The sequence below is a fragment of the Dermochelys coriacea genome, chromosome 6, assembly GCF_009764565.3.
Source record: "Dermochelys coriacea isolate rDerCor1 chromosome 6, rDerCor1.pri.v4, whole genome shotgun sequence".
Lineage (NCBI taxonomy): Eukaryota > Metazoa > Chordata > Testudines > Dermochelyidae > Dermochelys > Dermochelys coriacea.
This window is the reverse complement of record NC_050073.1, coordinates 71,045,975-71,072,167: the sequence shown is the minus strand read 5'-3', so window position 1 is coordinate 71,072,167 and position 26,193 is coordinate 71,045,975. Positions and strand designations below refer to the sequence as shown.

The 26,193-nt window shown below is 38.8% G+C and overlaps 1 protein-coding gene across 1 annotated transcript in view; it reads right to left on the bottom strand.

Moving 5' to 3' along the window:
• Positions 1-25,985, bottom strand: part of LOC119858032 (formin) — a 284,466-nt gene extending 258,481 nt beyond the window's left edge. The window contains exons 1-3 of the mRNA XM_043516527.1: positions 25,773-25,985; positions 22,261-25,634; positions 19,490-19,607 (exon numbers count right to left, since the gene is read on the bottom strand). Of these exons, the coding sequence (XP_043372462.1) occupies positions 19,490-19,607; positions 22,261-23,664 (1,522 nt within the window). The 5' untranslated portion in view covers positions 23,665-25,634; positions 25,773-25,985. The remainder of the gene's footprint in view (positions 1-19,489; positions 19,608-22,260; positions 25,635-25,772) is intronic.
• Between the last annotated feature and the right edge of the window lie 208 nt (positions 25,986-26,193).

Here is a 26,193-nt window from a genome sequence, read left to right as displayed (position 1 = left end):
TGCTGGAATTAGCCTACCTTGCTTGTCACCATGAAAGGTTTTCCTCCTTTCCCCCCCCTGCTGCTGGTGATGGCTTATCTTAAGTGATCACTCTCCTTACAGTGTGTATGATAAACCCATTGTTTCATGTTCTGTGTGTGTGTGTGTGTGTGTGTGTGTATATAAATCTCTCCTCTGCTTTTTCCACCAAATGCATCCGATGAAGTGAGCTGTAGCTCACGAAAGCTTATGCTCTAATAAATTTGTTAGTCTCTAAGGTGCCACGGGTACTCCTTTTCTTTTTGCAAAAAAGATTGTAAAGAGCATGAATTACATAGAGAAAGTTGGCTCTGTGCTCTGACAAACTGAAAAACAAGCTGGAGAGTTACTGTTAAAGTGTAATTAAAAAAACAGAAATGGGCAATCAGAAATGGGTGGTTGATTAGCAAAAGAATTAAAGTCAACAAAAGGCTTACACACTTTTAAATAAATAAAGAAAATATCAGGTATACATGTCATAGACATCTAGTGTTTGAAGAAGACAAAGCATTATCTGTGATGAAAATGGGTTGAGAGAAGAAATGCTCATGTTGTGGATAGCACCTTCAACAGCCATGTGCAGAATTACTTTATAAAAGATGCATAATGAATTATTTGTACAGTATATTAGGTATACATGGCACTTCAAAGACAAAGAGAAGCCCATTTCCCAGGGGCTTACCAATAAAGGGATTGTGATGCTGGCAGAGCAGGTGATAGCCCATGCCAAGACCCCCAGGCCTCACTAAAGACTGAAAAATGCATAGCTGGAAAGCAACCTGGCTCTCCTGTGAGTTAGTATTGTTAAAATAGATATTAGAATTATGAGAATATGTTTAATGTTCAAACTTTATGAAATTCTTGTGGGATGCTGCATGTATTAGTTTTACTTGTAATCTCTGTATGTCATGTTTAAGGTAATATTTAAGTGTTTGCTAAAACTGCAAAATGCCAGAGTCAGGGGAGAATCAATACCCAGTGTGAAATACTAATTTACCACAAGAGGTGTCATCTCTTCCCCAACAAAGGTGGCCTATAGACATCAGACAAGCCACTGTGGAATGGACAAAAGACTTTGTTGATTGCTCCCTGCCCCTCCTATGAACTGGAGACATGCACAAACCCTCATCCCATCAGCTGAGCTCTGGGGGAAGGGGATAAAAATCCTTGTCAAGAAAAAACATCACTATGCTGCTTGGAACTTGGAGAGAGAAAATTTCTAAGCATAGCCAGGGGATCCCTAACCTGCTTATCTTAGGTTAGCCCAAATGGACATATAGCACTTGCATATTACAGCAGTTTCTATTACCTTTTCAAACATAAGACTGTAACTTATTTGTGTATGTATGTTTACCCGCTTTAACTTTGTAAATAACTCTCATATCTTTTTTCTAACTAATCTTGAGTGAGTTTAGCACAGGATTGGCTACCAGCGTTGTCTTTGGTAAGAGATCTTCGGTATAATTGACTTTTGGGACTGGGAGTAACCTGAATATTGTTGTGATTTTTAGGGCAAGGGACCATCCATCAAAAGGCAGGTGGGCATAGGTGGCAAGATAAACTGGAGTGACCAAAGGGACTGTCTGTGACTCCATGTTAAGTCGATTTTAGTGCGTTAGGAGTTTACACATTTACTTGGTTGATGAAATCTAATGATATGACATAAACCCCAAATTGGCTATATGTCCTGTTTCTTGACACTCTGTCCTGAGGCTGGCACTCAAGGTCATGAGCCACTCGAGAGCAGCATGACAAGGATGACAAAGGGAGATAAGGGAAAGATGCAGATTTTTAATAAATTTGTAATTGCTCATATTTTTAGACATCACAGGTTTTCTTCTTCTATTATATTATTTTTAAAATTAGACGATCAGAACCAGGCCAGATGAAAGAAGAGGAGAGCAACACTTGCAAGCAAACTAAAAGAAGCACGTTCTAAAGGGGTTGCAGGGTGTTCAGAATCTATTGTACTGATTTGATTATAATTCTGGGTTTTTTTAATTTGTTAGACTATTAGTATATGCAGGATTGGTGTAGTCTGTTGAATACCAGGATCCCAGGCAGCACGAGTCTTCTGTTTGGGGAGGCTTACACGCGAGCACTGGAAGTTCCCTGGGGGGGGAAGCCACCAATGCCTGAACCGAGGCTCCACCCGAGGCCCCGCCCCCACTATGCCTCTTCCCTTGAGGCTCCGCCCCGCTCTGCCTCTTCCCACCCCTAACCACTGCGCTCTCCCTCTTCCCTGAGGCCACCGTCCCGCTCCTCTCCGTGTCTTCCTCTGAGACCTGTCCCTACCTGCCGCTTTCTTCTCTCCATGGGAAAGAAGAGGAGCGAGCAGTGGGCGGGTCATACCTCAGGAGAAGAGGCCAAACAGGGTGGGGCCTTGGGGCAGAGCCACAGTCTAGGCACGGATGGCCCCTCCGCTTCCAGGGAGCTTCTCTTCTGGTGCTCCAAAGGCAACGCAACTTCAAAGGGAGGTGACCCACACTGAATCTGCGGTATTTGCCCCCCCCCACATGGGCAGCCTTTTGAGAGGATGCTTAACCTCCCCCAACCTCTTATATGTACTGCTCATGCCCAGGATATTAGAGAGACAAGGTGGGGGAGGTAATGTCTTTTATTGGATCAACTTCTGTTGGTGAAAGAGACAAGCTTTCAAGCTTGCACAGAGCAAGTCCCTTATTAGTATTTAAATACATAACAACTAGTGCTTTAATGTTTTTAGTGTTTTCTGATAGTATTTTAATTTTTTAGTATTTTAAAGTATTTTAAAATTTACTTTTACAAATTCCAGAAAATGAGAATAGGACAACACAAAACAGATTTCAAGCAGCTTGAGTTCAATCCATATTACAGGGGTCCAAGAAGGATTAGAAATGCATCAACAGTATGTCAAGGGTCATTGCACCTCAAAGGTATTAAATGTATCTTTGACACAAAGTTTCACTTAATATCTCCATCTTACAATTGCAATAACTTCAAAAAGGACAGAGTGTGGGTGGTTCTTTTAAATAAATTATTAATAAAATTACCATGTAAGCAAAAAAAGCAATTTTTAAAATAACAGTTTTAGGTTGGTTAGTTTTAAAAAGACAAAGGATCATATTTATATTCTGGACTAAACATTTTGAAGTTAGATGTTAGAGGCAAAAGGGGTTTTGTTTTTAAGAATTCCTGCAGCAATGTTAAAAAAAAAAATGTTGCTAGAAAAAAGTCAATCTTAATCAACACAAATTAAGCTATAGAGCAATAGTTTTCTGCAATTATAATCAGAAACCTTCAGCAATTCTTCCAATGCCAAATTTGCGGAGAGAATTTATTCTTTGCCACAGATAATTTTGCCTTTGTTTAAAATATTTTTATTTCTTGCCATTTTTTATCACTCAGTACTGTAGAATATTACAAAATATCAGAGGTGCTCATATTTGATGTATGAGTCACTAGACTACCATTGTTACTTGGATTTGTACTGCAATTTCCTCAATGTACAAGAGGCTTCTCTAAAATTAATTGACAGAAGCTTTGCTCAAATGATAAGTGTAGTAGAAATAATTATGTATTAATAGATTAAGTGGTTCCTTTCATTTCCTTACAGCACAGTTAAAATCTGCTTTTGCTTCCAGACACTTCTCCACTAATTCATTAATAACTCTGCTAGGAATTTATATACCGGTATCTAACTGCCTTCACACAGCTTTGAAATGGGAGAGGTATTGCCAGTATTTCCTTCTCAGAACTAAATAAATTCTTGTTCTGAATTACGAGCAATGTGTTCCACGGGATACAAAAAATGTGACAGTTCTCTGTTGTCATGCTGTTCCTGGGAGCCCCAACATTTTAGTATTGCAAGATTTGTCACTCAGACACAGAACCTTTTGAGATAGGTATTCAAATGAGAGAGATTAATCCAAGTGCTACTTATTTTAATGACAGATTTCAGAGTAGCAGCCGTGTTAGTCTGTATTCGCAAAAAGAAAAGGAGTACTTGTGGCACCTTAGAGACTAACAAATTTATTTGAGCATAAGCTTTCGTGAGCTACAGCATCCGATGAAGTGAGCTGTCGCTCACGAAAGCTTATGCTCAAATAAATGTGTTAGTCTCTAAGGTGCCACAAGTACTCCTTTTCTTTTTACTTATTTTAATGATACACTTGTAACTGGGACATGCTAGATGAAACTGAATTGGTTTAGTGATCACCATAAAACTCAGGTTAGAATTCTGGAAATATTTTCCCATTATGCTGCAGCCCAATAAGGGGCCTGGTTAATTGTGAGCTCAAAACTTTGATAGGCCCTGAATACATGTTGTTTATAAATCTTTCCATTATGAAAAAAGATCATAAACTAGGTACTCACTGCCTTTAAGGAAACGAGAGAAACCAAAGACTAGACACACATAGACAACAACATACACTCTCTACCCACCTGGTGGTCCCTCCTTGTAAAGTTTTAGGTGAGCTAGAGACAAAAGCATAAGCAAGAGTGCATTTTAGCCTCAAACAAACATATTTATATTTTCATATTCATTACATATATCAGATATAGTCCTCGGTGATTCTCATGTCAAACAGCTTTCAGAGTAGCAGCCGTGTTAGTCTGTATTCGCAAAAAAGAAAAGGAGTACTTGTGGCACCTTAGAGACTAACAAATTTATTTGAGCATAAGCTTTCGTGAGCTACAGCTCACTTCATCGGATGCATTCGGTGGAAACTACAATGGGGAGATTTAGATACACGCACAGAGAGAACATGAAACAATGGGTTTTATCATAGACACTGTAAGGAGAGCGATCGCTTAAGATGAGCTATTACCAGCAGGAAGTGTGGCTTCCTGCTGGTAATAGCTCATCTTAAGCGATCGCTCTCCTTACAGTGTCTATGATAAAACCCATTGTTTCATGTTCTCTGTGTGTGTGTGTGTGTGTGTGTATATAAATCTCCCCACTGTATTTTCCACTGACTGCATCCGATGAAGTGAGCTGTAGCTCACGAAAGCTTATGCTCAAATAAATGTGTTAGTCTCTAAGGTGCCACAAGTACTCCTTTTCTTTTATGTCAAACAGCAGTAGTTCTAAAGGCTTCATTACTCATCATTGTCACTATTCATTACTGCAAACCCATCTACACTATTATCAGGAAAAATTGTGTCTCGATTGTGAACTACTTCATCTCTGTTAACTGCTATTAAAGATTACCATCTCTGCTAAAAGTCAAGTCATAAGTACATTTTTAGAACCCTTGAATTCCACACTGATACCAGAGAAACTCCATTTTGAAGTCCCCAGACTCCATTTTGTAATTCTGGCTTCCAATATAAATAAGGAAGAGTCACTCCACCATTAGATGGAAGCTACCAGTCACATAGCACTGAATATAAAATTGGCGGGAAAAAACAAATTAGCAGGGATCCAGCAGATTACAACCCCCTGAGATAAACAACAGCGGTGACCATGTGAATGAATGTGTAGTAGCAAAAGAAAAAAAAAGATGGAATGTGTAGGAAAAGAAAAAACACTATAAAAAGTGTCTAGAAAGCTCTGACAGGACTGTCTAAAAGGCAGTGTGTCAGTGGGTAGCCAAGACAGTCAGAGCTGAGGTGCTGACAGAGCAGATGGAGCTGAGGAGAATGGACCAGAGAAGAGCAAATGAGAGGAGACCTGAAGAAGCAAGTGAGAAAGCAGCAGCAAGCAGCAGTAGCACCAGAAGGAGTCCTGCGTCAGCAGACAGCATAAGCTTGTCAGTTATAATTACACTATAGTCTTAGAATGTGTATGTGTTGATAATGAAAGAAATGTATAAGATTTAAAGCATTTAGGGACTGTGTCAGCAGCCTGGGACAGACTAGTCATCTGTAACAGGATGCAACCACTTAGAATCATCTCAGCTGTATGTTATTGCAGTTGCGGTGCTCTTTAAATTGCTGAAGAGCTGTGTGTTTTTAGATTACAACTGTATTATGAATTATTGTTTATACAATTAAAAAGGTGCCTTGTTTTGGAAAAGAATACTGCTTGTGTCAATCAATAGCATTTATCAGAAGGCTGTATCTGTGTCCTCCGTGAACTTCTTTAGCTACCCTGGAGATCCATACCATAGGAGAACAGATAGGTGAACAGGTGGGCTGTTTTAAGAGAAAACCTTTTAGGAGATATGGAAACAACCACTTATAAACCTGTAAGCATTCCTACAAAAGTCACAACACAAGATATTATATATGTATATACATGCACGCTGTAGAATGATTAAAATATCTGTCTTACCCACCCACCCCTTCAAGGTTTGCATGTGGACATGACAAATGCCAAGGTAATTAAATTAACCACTTACCATGAAACTCAGTCAACTTGCTTAACAGAACAAGGAATCTAACTCATCCCAGAAATTATGCTCAGAATTTTTCCTCACAGATTTCTACCCCACATAACTTGATCTGAAGCCACAGATGGGGATGAAGATTTCGTTTTTATAAACAAGCAAATAAAGAAAAGAGATGTTTTCACTGATGAATTGGCTATGCTCCTATATCTTGTCTACAAGCCAGGGTGAAAATTTAGTGTGGAACTCACAGGAAAAAAATCCCCCTAAGCAGTATATTAGGTGTGTTAGTGTCTGGTAAAATTAAAGCATATGCAACATTACAAGTGATAAATACGCACAGACTTCAGTTTTCCAGACAGTACATACTACAGCAAGAATCTCTCTCTAATGTGTAACATACCCAGTAACGTGAAAGATGACTAATTTTCATTGGACACTACACATACTTTACACAACGACTTAGCACATTAAATTTACTGTCATACCAACAGGAAAAAACATTTGTATAATAAACAATGCATACAATTGTTTTGCTAAATACAATACACACTCTTCTATCTTTGGTATGTGATACATAGCAAAATTCCTTGTACAGTAAAGAGTTCACATTAGTATGAGTAAAAAGCATAAGCATTAAACAGGTATTAGTCATCATACAATGCACATTCCAGGATGTTGCCTTAAACAAAATATGTGCATAATATGGTGCTACTAATACCAACCTAGACAAAGACAAAGAACGTTTAATTTTACCCATAAAAATTAACTTTGACAAGCTCTAAGTGCATTTACAAAAGTTAAAAGAAACACATCAAACCAAACCAACAGCTTCCTCCACCTCTATAGCCCTCCTTTCTTCGCCTTACCCATTCCTGGGTAAACAGATGAGCTTCACACGCTGCCCTAAAAGACAAGTTTGCAACTTAACTGAAAATTCAGCATTCTTCAAAATGGTGAAAAGAGGGATTGTGCATGTGCAGGATGATGGTGCTATTTGTTTTGGGCTCTACAGTGAATCAGGTGGTTTTGTTTGAGATTTCCTTTGGGAATGGGGCAGCAGAAAGAGCAGAGAGTTAGACCCCCAATTCAGGACAGCACCAAGCCCGGGCTATTTTCCTGAATCAGCATAATCTGAGCAATGCTGAGCTCAGTCAGCTGCAGCATAGCCCCGAAATACAGCTAAAAGTAAGGCCCCGCCTACTTCTTCCCAGTGAACCTGATTGATATAAAAGTTTAGTTAATAAGTTTCCTGCATAGATCTTCAGACCACCTTCCAAACATAAGAGTTGCTTCTCCAAACATCAAATAAGAAATTAGGAGTTCTCTGAAATTAACTGAAAGCTAAAATCATAAGTAGTAAAATTCATAATGAAGAACTGTAAAGTGTAGCAGCTTCATTATTGTAAAAAAAAAAAAAAACACCTCAACTATTAAACAGGGTATAGAGGAGTATTTGAAAAATAAGGCTAAAATAAAAAGTTAACTGCTGGAGAACAAATGTACCAGAAAAAGTTTAATAACTAATGAGCAACCTACCATTCCTCTGATGTAGCACATCCTACAGCACTGATTCTCCACTAATTCCTAATGATATTGATTCATTGCAGTTCTGAACAGGGCACTTTCTTGATTTGCTTGCCCATATTCATCACCAGCCCCACTATTCTCAACTTTCTTATCTTTTTTCTGAAGAACTCTCTACATTTCCTCCTCCATTATTTTCCCATGCAATTTTCTGTTTCAGTCACTAGGTGCCACCAGTACATCCTCCCACATTGCTGAATAACTATATGTGGGTATAACTCAGATCCACAGGCATGATCCTGTATCCTTTTTCAGTCAAAACTCCCACTGTTCGAATAAGGAACGCTCTTACATTCTGCCCAGCAAACTTAGGCTAAAGTAACTGTTGGAAAATGTTATATTCAGCAATTAATAGTGACATTTAAATTCTAGCTTGTACTGACATTTAAATTAAACATATAATTAAAAGGAATTTAAATATACCTAGAATTAAGGTAAGAATTTAGGAAAATATGGCATTTTAACAAAAAAAAAGCCTTATATGCATTTTTTAAAACATCCATTCAATTTAAGCTCAACATTTAAGGCTCATAAAAACTGTGATCAGTAGAATCATAGAATATCAGGGTTGGAAGGGACCTCAGGAGGTCATCTAGTCCAACCCCCTGCTCAAAGCAGGACCAATCCCCAACTAAATCATCCCAGCCAGGGCTTTGTCAAGCCTGACCTTGAAAACTTCTAAGGAAGGAGATTCTACCACTTCCCTAGGTAACGCATTCCAGTGTTTAACACCCTCCTAGTGAAAAAGTTTTTTCCTAATATCCAACCTAAACCTCCCCAACTGCAACTTGAGACCATTACTCCTTGTTCTGTCATCTGCTACCACTGAGAACAGTCTAGATCCATCTTCTTTGGAACCCCCTTTCAGGTAGTTGAAAGCAGCTATGAAATCCCCCTCATTCTTCTCTTCTACAGACTAAACAATCCCAGTTCCCTTAGCCTCTCCTCATAAGTCATGTGTTCCAGTCCCCTAATCATTTTTGTTGCCCTCCGCTGGACGTTTTCCAATTTTTCCACATCCTTCTTGTAGTGTGGGGCCCAAAACTAGACACAGTACTCCAAATGAGGCCTCACCAATGTCGAATCGAGGGGAATGATCACATCCCTCGATCTGCTGGCAATGCCCCTACTTATACATCCCAAAATGCCATTGGCCTTCTTAGCAACAAGGGCACACTGTTGACTCATATCAAGCTTCTCGTCCACTGTAACCCCTAGGTCCTTTTCTGCAGAACTGCTTCCTAGCTATTCGGACCCTAGTCTTTAGTGGTGCATGGGATTCTTCCATCCTAAGTGAAGGACTCTGCACTTGTCCTTGTTGAACCTCATCAGATTTCTTTTGGCCCAATCCTCTAATTTGTCTAGGTCCCACTATATCCTATCCCTACCCTCCAGCATATCTACCTCTCCTCCCAGTTTAGTGTCTTCTGCAAACTTGCTGAGAGTGCAATCCATACCATCCTCCAGATCATTAATGAAGATATTGAACAAAACTGGCCCGAGGACCAACCCTTGGGGCCCTCCACTTGATACCGGCTGCCAGCTAGACATGGAGCCATTGATCACTAGCCCTTGAGCCCGACAATCTAGCCAACTTTCTATCCACCTTATAGTCCATTCATCCAGCCCATACTTCTTTAACTTGCTGGCAAGAATACTGTGTCAAAAGCTTTGCTAAAGTCAAGGAACAACACGTCCACTGCTTTCCCCTCATCCACAGAGCCAATTATCTCATCATAGAAGGCAATTAGATTAGTCAGGCATGACTTGCCCTTGGTGAATCCATGCTGACTGTTCCTGATCACTTTCCTCTCCTCTAAGGGCTTCAGAATTGATTCTTTGAGGACCTGCTCCATGATTTCCAGGGACTGAGGTGAGGCTGACTGGGCTGTAGTTCCCAGGATCCTCCTTCTTCCCTTTTTTAAAGATGGGCACTACTTTAGCCTTTTTCCAGTCGTCCGGGACTTCCCCCGATTGCCATGAGTTTTCAAAGATAATGGCCAATGGCTCTGCAATCACATCCACCAACTCATTTAGCACTCTTGGATGCAGGGCATCCGGCCCCATGGACTTGTGCTCGTCCAGCTTTTCTAAATAGTCCCAAACCACTTCTTTCTCCACAGAGGGAAGGTCACCTCCTCCCCATGCTGTGCTGCCCAGTGCAGTAGTCTGGGAGCTGACCTTGTTCGTGAAGACAGAGGCAAAAAAAGCATTGAGTACATTAGCTTTTTTCCACATCCTCTGTCACTAGGTTGCCTCCCTCATTCAGTAAGGGGCCCACACTTTCCTTGACTTTCTTCTTGTTGCTAACATACCTAAAGAAACCCTTATTGTTACTCTTAACATCTCTTTCTAGCTGCAACTCCAGGTGTGATTTGGCCTTCCTGATTTCACTCCTGCATTCCCGAGCAATATTTTATACTCTTATAATGTTTCCATATTTTTTAAAGCACCACTTAAAAAAGTTTTGTATTTAAACATTTTACTATAGTGATTGCAATGCAAATCTTGAATTGTTGTGCTGGTACATTAGAACCAGCAAGTTAAAATTAACAACAACAAAGGTGAATCCAGTTACTCTACTTTCATGAGGAAGCTGAATGAAACAGAAAATAGATGCATACAATTTTTATAGGCTTTTAACTGCATCATTTAAATTATTAGATGTTTTATAAAATTAGAAATGTTCTTAAACAAGCTGCAGTAATTCCATGTAATTAGAATTTTTTTTCCCAAAACATCCCTAGTTTGAACTTTGGGGACAAAATAAAGAAAGTGAGAACTGATTTTTGATAATATTTATCTATATTTATCTATGAATATTTGAAACTCTCTTGGTACAAATGGCATAGTCAATTCAGGACTGGAGTAATAATTCCCTGGAATAAGGAATTCCTACATTGCAGAGAAACTTGTGCATTCATACAACAAACACAAATAAGCACCCATATAATTATCACAGCTTGAGAGTCACCCATTGAATGAAAATCGGAATTAACATGAAATGTACTTAACCTTAACCTTGACAGAACACGGAGCAATGGTTTCAAGTTTCAGTGGGGGAGGTCTAGGTTGGTATTAGGAAAAACATTTTCACTAGGAGGGTGGTGAAGTGGAATGGGTTACTTAGGGAGGTGGTAGAATCTCCTTCCTTAGAGGTTTTTAAGGCCCAGCTTGAGAGAACCCTGGCAGGGATGATTTAGTTGGGGATTGGTCCTGCTTTGAGCATGGGGTTGAACTAGATTAATTCTTGAGGTCCCTTCCAACCCTGATATTCTATGATTCTATGATGAAAACTGCACATATCTGGTTTTGCCTTCTCTTTTTTTTCCATTTCTTACTTCTGCTCACTCTGTTTATTAGTTTTTTTTCCATCTTTCCCTGCATTTCTCCATTTTCCCCAATTGATTTCCCTCTTCATCCTGTGTGGTCTTTCACCTATCTTCAGTCTCTTCCCCAAAGATTCCCCTCCCCTTCCCCACATACTTGGTTTCCAACTCCTCCATTGTTACCCTTTAGTCTTCATTGCTCTTTAGTCCCCAAACTATCCAAGGCCCCACAACCCACTAGCAGCTTAACACAATTTCTTGCTCTCCCTTGTTTCAGAGCAGAGAATGGGAAGCCTTACCCTCCCTTCCACCACTACCAGATCTTTCTCAGATTAGTAGGGAGGAAGGGAGACCTACAAAGTCACCCTAGGCCTAAGCTTTCAAAACAGAAGATTCTGGGATAATGAAAGTGTGGGTGGTGGAGGGAGGTAGTTTGCAAGTCACTGGGGAGAGTCGCTCCCAGAAAATAAGGTTAGGGGATAATCTGAAGGACAGGGGGTACAGATCAGGGGATTGAACAGGCAAATACTGAGATCTGGATAGTCAGGGGTCTAAATAAAGGTTAATTTTGGGATCACCCTCTAATCAAAATTTGACCATCGCTAAATTGTTACAGCAAGTATATATAAAGAGAAAATGAATGCCCTAAATAATGGAGGCCATACATTTCAATAAAATAAAATGATTCCTACAAGTGTTTGGGCTTCACCAAGGAAAACATGGAAAGTCTTGGTGTCTCTTCTGCATAAAGAAAGAACACAGCTTCCATTCCCTCTGACTGCAAAGCAACATACAGCACTTTTCAGTGGTAATCACCTGAGTAACTATCTGATTGATCTTTCATCTCTTGTCACAGGTAAGGCTAAAGCTACAGCTCATTTACTGGATGACAGACATTAATAACATCATCTGTCACTTTTGTCCTGCCAGGAAGGCAGCAATAGAAATATTGCTGTTGGGCACCTGCAGCCTGATTTATGTGCCAGTAAATATCCTCCCTAATCCATATTTATGGAAAAATCATTATGTGACTGGATCACATGATACAATGTGCAATTATCCTATTACAGTGGCAAGGTTCCAATACTACGATACAGCAAATAAATGCCACCCAACCAACAAACAGGAGGAGCAAAGTTAATAAGGAATTTCTTCTAAGCATTACAAATTCTTCCCACCCATTCCACCCAGCAAAAGATTAAATAAAAGGAAGATACTTGTTTGTCTGCATAAATTATTTTTTCAATACACTTAATCGCAGACTACACATATACACAATAAGTACACATTCTATACATTCTCAGGTTCCTGAGAGCCTGGAACAGCTGGAAGATTTAACACCATATGTATGAAATACCTTCTTATGTAAAATAAAATGGATCCCATACTGGTAAGAGACTGTGTTTTTATCATATGGGAGGAGATGAAACCAGATAAGGCCCAAAACTCTGATCTAAATCCAGATCCAAAATTCTACAATGTTTGAGGTTGTTCTGATCCAGGATTTTAATTTAGGCTCATTTTTAAGTCACACTTGTTCACAGGCTGGTTCTGACAAAAGTTGAACACACATGGTATGTAAGACCACAGAACAAAATCTGATACAAGAGAGTAAATTTCATTAAACCCATGGATTTTACTATTAAGTCAAATGGTCTCATCTGTTTTGGCACCAGAATCCTGGGGCCAAAACCTAAAGTGATTATTCTATTTCTGCTATGTAGAACTGCTTTTAGATACTGGCTTCCCTTCCACTGGTGAATTGCTGAGCACACCAAAGTATTGCAATCTGACTGCCCTGTGTGAAGAACGTTGCTGGCATAAACTAAAAGATACCTTTTTCGTGTTATCGTCTTTTAAACAGGACTATGTTAATGCAAACTAGGTACCTTTGATTCATGCCAGCAGCGTTCATACAGAGCAGTTAGATTTCAACACTTTGGTATGTACTGCAATTCACACTTCCGTAGTTCGCACTGCAGTACTGTCTAAACTTTGACTTGAAAGACATAGATCTATAATCAGTATTGCTTAATGTACTACTGGAAGGCGCTCAGGGCACATCTACATGGTGACACAGAAAAGTTAAGGCAAATCAACTAAAGATATGAAGTCAATGCACACAAGTTAATACACATTAAACCCTCAGGTGGACATTTTCATTCAGGAGTAAAGTGGTCTTAGTTCACATGACAAGTCCTCTGATACTACAGTCATGAGAGATGAGCATTGTTTAAGAACCCATATAGAAGAGAATATTGAACAGAACTTACTTACTTGCTTACTCACAAGCCCCAGGAGTAGCCTCTTGTAGTCAGGAGGAAAAAATAAAGGGGAAACTCTGCTCACTGCCCACCATCCTTATTATTAGTTGCATTTCAGTTGACATGAATGAGATTCTGACATTATGAGCAAAGATGTGACAGTCATTCCAGATGAGTGATACTTGGAAGGTATAAATTTAAAATGGCTGCACTAGTCACAAGTGGCAAGCTGGTTCGTAATAAAAACATCAGTTTCCCAACAGAAATCTAATGCAACTTGTCAAAATATGTTAAATCATACCAAGTTGGAACACATCTGTTATATTATAAAGTTAGTGACAAATAATATAGTAAAACAATTTAAAACTCCTATTTCGATCACCAAATGAACAGGAGTCAAATTGACAGTTATCATCAACCACAAAAACTCCAACTTCAGTCCATATGCACATAATAGGGGAGTTAATTTATCATTTTTTCCTAACATATTCCTACTTAATGCTTTCTATTCATTAATAAACTGTTAACTCTATTACAGATTTTAATACTATGTCTAAATAACAACTCTTAAGATCAAATGAATTCAAGTAAATCTGAGGGAATGTCTACACTACCACTTAAGTTGATCTAACTTACATCTCTCAGGGGTGTGAAAAAGACATCCCTCGAGCAACGCAAGTTACAGTGGCCTAAGCGCTGTCTATATCACTGCTATGTCAGCAGAAGATGCTCTCCCACTGAGATAGCATAACTACTCCACCTCCACAAGAGATGGAAGCTAATGGGAAAGCGCTCTCCCGTCGGCATAGTGTCTTCACCAGACGTGCTTCAGCAGCACAGGTGCACTGATGTCGCGCTTCTAGTGTAGACCTGCTCTAAGTAAATCGGATCCTGCCACAAATAATGGAATAATAACTGTTTTACTAAGATACACTAAAATATTCCCTTTTCTGCATCATGTTTCTCAAATGAATAACCCATCACATGGCAAAATCTCTTTATATGATAGTTTCCAATAGCCTTTTGTAGGCAATAATACTTAAACATATCCTGAATTTCTATAAACATTACAAAGTCAAGACCCAGAAAAATCTGCCATCCAGAATCTCCTTGAACTATTATCTGCCAAAACAATGTGCATCACAGGTCATAACTGAAATCCCAGAACAGGCATTCTAAATTCTATTTTTGCATCTCAGCAGTAAAATATGGTTTCTTCCATGAAATCCTTTCATTGCCAAGATATGGCTATGCAAACCTATAGTAAGTACTCTATTATCAAACCAGTAATAAAGCGTACACAATATTTATACCAAAAAATGTCATCACAAAGGTTTTAAAATAAAAAAGTTGATACAAGTCAGATACTCTGCTAGGGGTGCCGGTCCATGAATGAGGTTCCTAGGCACTAATACAATACAAATAATACTTAAATACTATTAGTATTATTATTAACGATTATGTAAAAGCTTGACAAAGGAAAATAAATACAATTATGTAGAGCTTTGAAGAGGGGCGGGAAATCACATCAAGCTTTCATTAAAATACAGAATGCTTTGTGGGTTTGCCTGAAGTTAATTAAGCCAGATCTTTGCAGTGACAACTCTAACTCCCCATCCAGGCACAGAAAGTAGGAAGCTCATACGTAAAATATGATCACTTTCATCATGGTGACATTTCCCCTTGAGGGTCAGATTCCACCATTTCCACTCTAAACAGCTAGCAATAATGAGAGTAAAAATGGTGAGATTTTGCTGCTTGAAAAAATACATCCTCATGAAACCCGTGAGAATATCAAGTGTTGGCAAGTAAGAACACAAAGTGAAATAGATTCATTTATACTCCAGCATCCAGCTGGTTGTTAAAAAGGACAGGCTCCAAATGGAGTATTCACCTCCTCTCTTTTTGCCTGAAGAGATCCCTAAAGAATCTGGCTGCTGTTGGCTAGCTGGCAAATATAATTTCGGAGAGATATAGGCCACCTACATAGTGTTATTCCTTACTCATTTAGAAAAAATTACGAATAATAATTCTTTCACTTACAAATATTTTCCTCTTCAGACTACTTTAACTCTATCCTTATAAAAGGCATTTAAGTATTATCTCCATTTTACAGAGGAAGAATGAGGCAGATAGGGTAAATAATTTTCCCATGAAGGAAGCCTGTGTAAAAGTCACGATTAGAGCTCTTGAGTTTGTGGTTCTCACCTATGCTCAGACTATTACATACATTGCTCTAGTATACAAGCTTCTCATTTGGTTTAAAATATGCTGAAGGAGGATCCTTTAGTGGCAATCCACAACACAGCTGAAAGAGGTTTTCATACTTCAGAAACTGTAGAAAAAGCATCTGGCATTATTTGGTATTTCCTTTGCTATCATTTAAAACACCTATGTTTCAATAAGAGAGCTGTCCTGCAGAGCCTGGTTTCTCTTTCCTACAAAGAAATCAAAATTCTGTTTATAGCATCAAAGTCTGTTGCCATAGAAATTGTGGTGCCATAGAGACAGCATGACTTCACTGAAGAATCAAGTACAATGGAAAGACAGGCTGAGGGAGCAGAACCTTGTTTAAAAATATAAACAAAAGAATTAATTAAAAAGGTTGTTAAGAATAGCTATGAAAGCTAACTGGATTTATATTTCAGTCTGATTCATTACAAAGTTGTCTCCAATATGAATGCCAATTAAGTCCTTTTTTTCCTTATTACTCTTTTTTCCACTTTTTTTAAGCAATAGGACAAGTTGTTCCAGCTTCAAGTGACTACTAGACCTACATTTACTAAACAAGCATTTTTAATAGGGATCATCAGATTTGCAGTTTTTTCCCTTGTGTGTCTTGGTGATGACAAATTCTTCAAACACAGGGGTATTATGTACTGAAAACTCTTTTACTTCATAGGTAAATTATGCATATGCAAAGAATAATCATATAACTAAGCTCTGCATGCTTCCTAGCTTCTATTGCTGTGGCAGCTGGGTGCTTTATTCGCAGAGATTACAATGCAGAACAAGTGCAAAACAAACTACTGATCAAATGCTGAACAAAATAAGTGATTTTAAAATTGTGCTAGACTCGAGTTGTGACTGACTGTGACTAAAAGGACCATGTTCCAAAAAAATCAGGGGAGGAGAAGCAATATCTGAGAGATCCCTGCCAATTAGGGTGACCAGACAGCAAATGTGAAAAATCAGGACAGGAATAGGGGGTAATAGGAGAAATATTTCTTTCTATATAAGAAAAAGACCCCAAAATCTGGACTGTTCCTATAAAATCGGGACATCTGGTCACCCTACTGCCAATAGACAGTGTTTAAACATAGGTTCTGAAAACAAGAGCTTTCCATCTGGTTTTAACTGTTGGAATTAGTTATCTTCTGAGAAACGCTCTATCAAATAATAGAGTCCCACACTACTCTGGGCTTAAAAATAAACACTACCTCCTTACATTGCACTTGAAAGCAAACAAGAAATGAGTGAAGACTTGGGTATAGGCTGTGTATATTCAAAGCAGGTCTGCACTACGCAGATTGATACTTGTACAGAAGACACCACACTTGGGACAAGTAGCATTCTGCTCTTCCAGGAGCTTGCAGATGAGCTTCAGGGGTAGTCATAAGCAAAGTGCATTGGGGTTTTCAATCCTAAAGCTAACACAGGCAACATGGCTGATTTGAGGTTTTCACTTACAGACACTTGCAGTGTCCTAGCCAGTCATACAGTTTCACTTCAAGCTGCCACTGCTCTCTGGGCATCCAGGAATAATTATGGAGCCAAAAGAATCAAGAGGCTGCTAACCATTTAGGCACAAATCTACTATACATCCTCAACAGATGTTACAGACACAGCCTTCACCCAACTCCTGTAAAAGCATCACTTGTGTTTCATCACAATTGACTCACCAGCAGTTGTTTTTTCCATCAACACCCCTATCTCTGCCAGACACTGGGTGAATAATGGAACTGAAGAATTTGGGCTCTATAAAAATAAGGCTTAGAATACCATCAGCATGTTGATGACACTGCCATCCACAACATCTCAGTAACAAACAACAATATATGTGGGATCTAAATGAATGCCCCCCTTCCTATTCACATCCCAGTAAAGCATGACCTAGTTCATCTCATTACTAGTACAATATGAAGCTTTTGTTTATTGAAAGCTTGTTCCCCTTTTACTATGAAAGATTATATCTCACTTTAGACATCTAGGAAGTAGGAAAAAAGATAGGAAAGCCCTTTTTCACTTTTCATGTTAGGAAAATTAAATACTCCATATGTAGTACTTTTAAAAAACAAATATAAGTTTCAGAAAAAGAGACAGTGGAAGTCCTGTCAAAAGCTGAAATACTGTACTTCGCACATATATTGTACTGTTCATTTAGGGATCTGTCTGAGGTTTCCGACTGATTAACTACAATGTAAGTGACCCAATTCAGTGTGTAGAAGTATGGTGAGTCAAATGAGTTAAGAGCTGTGTTCCTGTCAGTGCTGGAAAAACAAATATAGTTAACTTTCTGAACACCCCTGTACGGCAGATACTCCTCGTGTTACATCCATTTTATAAAGCAGTAAGCTAAAGTAGAGAGAGAGGTTAAATTACTAGCCCAAATTCATAGCAAGTCAATTGCAGAGACAGAAAAAAACCTAGGGTGCTAGTTCTCAGTTCTCCCCTCTAATAACCCTCCCTCTTTTCCTACTACAAAATACTTAAACAATTTATTTACTTTATATGTTAACAGTACTATTTTGACACTGAACATCATTTAACTAGTATTATTCTCTTACCTATGAGTAATTGTTCAGAAATAGTAGGGGTTCAAGAGGGAGTGAAAAAGTTATGAGTCAAGGAGACAGTGAAAAGAATGAGAATATGTAGTTTAGAATCCAGACAAATAAGAAGGGACATAATAGAAATAAACAAGATAATGAATCATATATGAAAAGTAAACATTACCATTGTCCCATTTACCTCTCTAGAGAATACAGAGAGCAGGTAGAGCTTAACACTAACCTAACACGACAACACATTTAACCCACTCATTACAAGACACAGGCAATTAAACAGTGCATTATTGCCAGGAATATAGCATAAAGGCCAAGAATTTAATCCTTTTTTAATCCTACTAAATCATTTATGGATACATTTTTCAAAAGGTGAATTAGGAACACAAATCCCATTGTCTTTCATTTAGGTGCTTTAGAAAAATCCCACAATGTATGAATAATGAGAACAGCCAGAGTTACATTGGATACAATAAATACATTTTTAAGGTCTATGAACTCTCATGCTCAGGGCACAAGCCAACAACTAGCTGATACGGGCTAGGATGAACCAGGTAGACTATTCCAGAAACGTCCAGTACTGGGTTTCTCATGCCTTCTGCTGAACCATCTAGTACTGGGATCTGTTACACGCAGAATACCAAACTAGATGGACCAGTGATCTGATTGGATACAGCTACTCCTATGTGCCTATGCAAAGAAGGTAACAAAACTAAACATGTTAATACTCCTACTTCTACTCTGAATGTAAAAACCTAAGTGTAATGGTACCTAAAGAGAATCAGCAAATCAGACTAGAATCTGGCAGATTCAATATCCAAAATCTGTTCTAACCCAAAAAGAAGGAATCTCTAGTAATTCTGACATTTTAGATTATCTTGATCCCTCCACAAATTTAAACAGAGTTGCACCAGATATATGTTTGACCTAGTGTATCAGAAAACAATGCAATTTTTTTTTCATAAGAAGTTTCAAAAGGTTATAATGTCTTCAGATGGCATCCAAATCCACAGAGAGTTTCAAATTACCTACCTACCAGGTCATGGTAACTAGTGCCATGCTGAGAAAAAAATAAAATGCTGTCAGCTTTTTAGAATAAGAAAATAATCATTATATTTTTATATTTCACAAACCCAACACTTGAAACATTAGAATGATCCATTTCTGCAAGTCTTTCACCTTTTTTGTTTTACCTGCTTCAGTGTACTTCAACCCCACTTTTTCTTTTCCCTCATTGATTTCAGGTGGAGGCCAGACAGCCTGGAGTTTCCCTGGAGTTTTGTCATCTTGCTCTGAGGGATTTAGGTCAGGCTATTAAAAATATGAAAAAGAGAAGATTAAAATGTTGCAATATTAATCCATTCCAAAAATGGTAAATACTGCATTTAACTAAACTTGTGTATTTAAAGCAATGGCCATCCATAACTGGAGCTCATTTGCATTATAAAATTAGAGCCAGGATGATTATCAGTTTGATTCCAATCCATTATAATGAAATTCAGTCGGTGAGGATGAAGAAAGGAGGAAAAGAATGTAAGAACAACTGCTTTGGGGGTGGGAGGGGAACATCACAAAGCTTACTAGCATGTTACATGCAGCATTTAAATTTAATAAAGTGACTCTGAGAAGCTGTCAACCTGTTGTGAACTGAGGAGTCTAATACTGTTTCAGGAATTTTCATATTTATTCTGTATCTATAGCTAAAGTTGGAAGAGCCAAACATGGCTTTGTTACAGGTGAATTATAGTAGTGCTCTCTACTGTCACTGCTACACATGAGAAACAAATGCCCTGCCAGCATCTACATTTTCTACGTAAAAGAATAAATGGACACAAATCAGATGTCAAGAAGTATAACATTCAAAAACCAGTTGGAGAACACTTCAATCTCTCCGGTCACTCGATTACAGACCTGAGGGTGGCTATCCTTCAACAAAAAAATTTCAAAAACAGACTCCAGTGAGAGACTGCTGACTTGGAATTAATTTGCAAACTGGATACAATTAACTTAGGCTTGAATAGAGACACGGCGAGTGGATGAGTCATTACACAAAGTAAACTATTTCCCCATGTTATCCCCCCCCCAACTGTTCCTCTTGTTCTTGTTAACTGCTTGAAATGGCCCACCTTGATTATCACCATGAAAGGTCTTCTTCCTCCTCCCCCCCACTTCCTGCTGGTAATAGCTCATCTTAAGTGATCACACTCCTTACAGTGTGTATGATAAAACCCATTGTTTCATATTCTCTGTGTGTGTATATAAATCTCCCCACTGTATTTTCCACCGAATGCATCCGATGAAGTGAGCTGTAGCTCACAAAAGCTTATGCTCAAATAAATGTGTTAGTCTCTAAGATGCCACAAGTACTCCTTTTCTTTTTGCAAATACAGACTAACACGGCTGCTACTCTGAAAACAGGAAATTTACTGTAAGCTGATATTGTGTCTACAAGGTCTCAGTCTACCCAGGAGAAGTTCTTAGAGGTTTTTTTTAAAACATACACACACGCACGCACGCACACGCGTGCACGAATGGAAACTCAAAACTTTGAGTACAGGCAAACAAACTCTAGGTTATCCAGTTTCAGATTTAGGACTCAACCCCACAACCCTTACTCAAAGACGCAATCCTACTGTAGTCAATGAAAATAGTTTTATGAATTAATTACATCTGCGCACATCTGTAATTGTTAAAGGATGTGTCCTTTTTCTGCTCATTTAATTCAAAGGGGCTTTTAATTTATTTATTTGCATTTAAGTTCAGGTCCTTACTATGAATTTATATTGGTTTATTCAGACTCTCAATGTGGGAGAGTTTTGTGGGGGTTGTATTGCCTTTTTTCACTTAAAAATACACATATCCAAAACACCATATTGACAGAGGCTCCACTCCCATAAACATACAGGAACATACTTAATTTTAAACAGATAAATAGTTCCATTGATTTCACTGGGACAACTGTCCTGTGTACAGCTGAACATGTGGAAGTATTTGTAAGATCTGGGTTTAGGTGTATAGACTATTGACAGAGAGGATACCTTTTAAGGCCCCTCTTTTGGGCAAGTCACCCAGAAAATTGTATACAATTTATTGTCTGTTGCATCACCTGTCATAATACAATTCTTTCTAAGAGGATTTTAAAAAACAAAACAAAACAAAAATTACTTTTAGAAAGAAAAGCCATTAAAAATAAAGGTTTCAGAGTAGCAGCCATGTTAGTCTGTATTCGCAAAAAGAAAAGGAGTACTTGTGGCATCTTAGAGACTAACAAATTTATTAGAGCATAAGCTTTCGTGAGCTACAGCTCACTTCATTGGATGCATCCGATGTAGCTCACAAAAGCTTAGGCTCAAATAAATTTGTTAGTCTCTAAGGTGCCACAAGTACTCCTTTTCTTTTTATTAAAAATAAAGACAGTGTAAAGTTGAGGCTGATACTGATCTCTGATAACTCTCTTTAGGTTTTTTTGAAGTCTAGGTATATGATATGAAGTGTAATATTTATAATAAGAATAAAGAGTGAATTTCAGTATTAACTCTCTATTAGGATAATTAAAGATATTTACAATAAATACTTGTAATTTAATTTTGATTCAGAGAGCACCCACATCCAATGAAAGGAAAGCAATTGATTTGCAGCCACATTTTTTAAATTAGACACACAAGTTGGGGGCCTCAAATTTTTTGGATTCCCAACTTGAGACATCTTTGGCCTTGTTTTCAAAAGGTGCTCATCATCTGTAGTTCTCACTGACTTCATTCAGAACTCAGGTTGTCCAGCACTTGTGAAAAGATTAAAGGTGTCTCAAGTTGGGAAGCCAAAACTTAAGGCTCCCAAAATCAGAAGCCATGCTTGAAATTTTGACTTTAGGTTATTTTAGTTCACACCAATCATTTTATCAGCAGAAATTATTTTATATCCATTTACCTCGAGCCCTTAGAATGTAAAAATAACTCAAACCTACAGATTTCAGGTCAGCTGCTCCATTCCCAGACTTTGATTTTGATCTCTCAAATACTGCTTTCAGCAACTCCTTTTCATTTCTCATTTTGCGTTTTATGGCTTCCAGCTCTGAAGTATCAACAGTCATCTCCTTTTTTGGAGGCCGCGTAAAAAAAGCTTTAAACGCATCTAATGCTGATTCAGCTGGGCTTGGTTTTGTTTCTTCAGCAGAGGACAGGGGCTCTGTTCTATTGGTGGCTTTGCTCTCCTGGCCTTCATCACTGGTCTCAGTGTCACTAGTATCCTCACCTGAATCTTTGGCTTTATCTTCATTTTTAGGGACCTCAATGTTTAACAGCTGAGACACCTGTTCCAGGAAAGTAGGACTTGTTTTAGGCTCAGCTGGTTTCTTTTTAGTGAGCACGTCTGATGTAATATTAGATTTCTTAACAGGCTGTTTTAATTTAAGCAGAGCCAATTCACTGTCCTTCGGTTTAATTTCTGTGATAGTCTCTCCATCCTCTGCAGCTAGACCTTTTTTTCGCACACGCAATCCACTAAAGAAAGCAGGTAGCTGAAAGGTCTTTTCACCTACAGCTGATTTTGGGGAGGATGTGTTATTAGAGCCGTTTGCTGAAGATCCTTGTTCTTCTCCACTCATAGGCTCTTGAGGATTCTCCTCTAGAGAAGGTAGGCCAATGCAGTGCTCGTCTGTTAACATTTTGTCTTCTCTAGCTGAGCTATATTCCAGATCACCATTCAGCTCTGTTGGAAGCTGCTGAGAAATTACTGAGGTTGACTCAGCTTTATCTCTTTCCACAGTGGCATTACTTTCACTGGACCCTTCCGATTCCAATTCTTCCTTATCCTGGTTATTATTCTCTAAAGACTCATCAGACAAAGCCACAATAGTTAACAAAGATTTGTTTGTTTTGTCTCCATCACTGTCTAGGTCTGTACTCTCATTGTCCGATACTGTATCACTTGTTGTATAAGCCAAAGTACTTTGTACAAAAATGGCATCCTTGTCATCTCTGTCACATTCAGCCAAAGGAGGCTGAACGGACTCTAAATGAGGAAGAGGTAGTTCATTCTGTTCAGCTAGCTCCATATTCAGGTCAGCCTGGCTGCCGGCCTCTGGGTCAGCCTCCTGTATTTTGGGAAGCACATGATGTACTTCTGGATCATCATGACCACCACCACCCTTGTCATGGTAGGCAGCTTGGGTATTTGTATCAGCATCAAAAGTTTGAAATGCCTTAAGTACTGCTTGTTTTTTCAGAGTTCCTGGTTCCAATTTAGTAGTAAATCCAAAAAGTGCTTTCATAGAAAATGTAGTGAAGAAAGGCTGGCTGTGTTCAGTCTCTGTTGCATGCCCTAGATGTAAAAGCTCACTGCTGCCAGGTGAAGTGTTATTTGCTTCCATGTTGGGCAAACCACAATATAGGTTTTACTTTTGTTATTACTATTAGTTACCTTCTACACAATTGCTTATTACACCCATTCAGTCTATTAACTTACAACAGGAAATGCAATGGGAGCTCTTCTTTTTTTATCATCAGGAAAGCCGGTCCCCCCAAGGTCACACTATCCCTCCTTTCCTGTTTCTAGTGCTATAGTATGGACTGAAAGCGTCTGTCAAATTTTACAACTCCAGTCCAAGAGAAACAAGAACGCTCTGCATCTTGACATACAGTATTCAAAGTTCTTGGCAGCTTCGTTACTTGTTCCTTTACACAAAAGGCTTTTTGTCAGCGAAAATCTGCCAGCACTGTACTCTCAGTTGAAGAGCGGACCAATGATCACTGCCCCAATTCCTGCAATCCTACTGGCTACACAATCCTGCTAGTTAAAAGTGAAGAGCAACTGTATAAATGAAAAAGCCTGTTGAACAGAACGAATCGCATTAGTTTCTTACTTCCTTATGGGTTGTGAACGTCTGTCTGCCGAAAACTCCTGAAAGCTTCTTTCATGTAACCTTTTCCACTTTGTCTAAGACCGCCTTTAGCAAATCGAACAACGCAAAAAAAAAACCTCTGTAAAATTACAAATCCAGACAAAGCAATACTTCAAAAATCTCTACCAAACAAACAAAAACAACCTTCGTTGATCTTCTGGACTGTTCTGAATTCTCAACCGGCTACAGTATCTAAACGTAGTACCCTTGAAACTGAATAAAAAATATCAAGCTCTCTTCTTCCGCTTTGCTGCAGGTTTCATCTGGAATGCAGATTTCAGGCTCCAGGGCCAGTTAAAAAAAAAAAACCTCACACACACACACCCACACCAAGAAGACTGGTTTCATATTACTACTGGTTTAACTCTCCAGGGCTATTTCTGTGAACTATAAACAGGTACTTATCGACCATTCACCACACCCATTGACAAAAAGCTGTATGGGTAGGCAGGGTAAACAGTCAAAACTCAGAAGTGAGCAATTAACTGTGTAGAGAACAGGAGTTCTGTTACTTTTTTATTATTTCAAAGTACAATACCTTCTGCAGAGACATTTCAGTTCAATAATTTCCTCTATATTGCCTACAAAACACTATATATGTAAGGGGCTCTCTAAGGTAATTTCACTGTTTGGGAATGAAAGCTACCAGTTTGTAAACTTCAGCATTTCCAAGGGAAACTTTTTTATTTGTAACATATAAATAAAGCTCATGCATGCAATCTGCAAAAGTTATCTCACATTAAGAGTAAGATTCATTTGTATTCCTTTTTTCAATTTAAGAAACTGCAAAAAATGCAAATACACGAGAAATTCCCAATTTCCTTGTCTACTTCTTCCTGCACCATTAAGAGACTTGTTAAATGTGAGACCACCGATTTACCTATTATGGATGACACAGTGGTTAATGTGCTAATGTTCCTGATACAGTGATCCATAACTCACATAGTCATGAAGATTAACCTCATAATTAGCTACATGCTGTAATTTCCACCATTCATTTCTGTGATATTAGCTCCCTCTGAAAAAAAGCCATTTGCAGATAACATACCACTAGTATGCCAAAGTTCAGAAAAAATGTAACTACAAAGCTGGTTATTGAAATAAACAATGCCCACTTCTGTGTCCTGTGCACTGAGAAAGTGCACTATCAATTTATATTTAACTTCATGCCTAAATATTTCAAAAAATTAAGAAAGCATGAAAATAATTAGGGAAACGTTATTTTTGAAAATGTAAAATGACAAAGTAAGAAAGTTCACAAGATCTAAAAAAAAAAAAAGTTGATTACACTTCTGACTTCTACTCAGGTCGAAACAAAGCCTCCCTAACATCAAGTTGTGATGTTAAGGACTTATCTCAGGCATACACACCTTTCTGAATTATATATTTGCATGCATATGCACACACGCAATGGGTGGGAACCATTCCAAATGCCTTACCTTCCTTGCATCCGATGAAGTGAGCTGTAGCTCACGAAAGCTTATGCTCTAATAAATTTGTTAGTCTCTAAGGTGCCACAAGTACTCCTTTTCTTTTTGCGAATACAGACTAACATGGCTGCTACTCTGAAACCTTACCTTCCTTTGTGACTTAAAGGGAAACAACATAGTTTGTCTCTCCTATTGTCCATCACCTCATATGTTCTTTAAAACTTCAAAGGATTCTTTAAAAGTTTGGTCTTGTTTCTTCACCGTGCCCCCTCATGTACCAAACCCCTCATCCCTGGCTCCACACCCAGCTGGAGCCCGCACCCCAACCCCCTGCCCCAACATGGAGCCCGCACCCCCAGACCAGAGCCCTCACCCTCTCTCTCAACTCGAAGCTCCCTCCTGCACCCTGAACCCCTCATTTCTGGAGCCCATACCCCCAGCCCAGAGCCGGTATTCCTTCCCACACCCCAACCCCTTGCCCCAGACTGGAGCCCCCTCCTACAACCTGAACCCCTCATTTCTGGCCCCATCCCAGAGCCTGCACCCCTCAGCTGGAGCCCAAACCCCA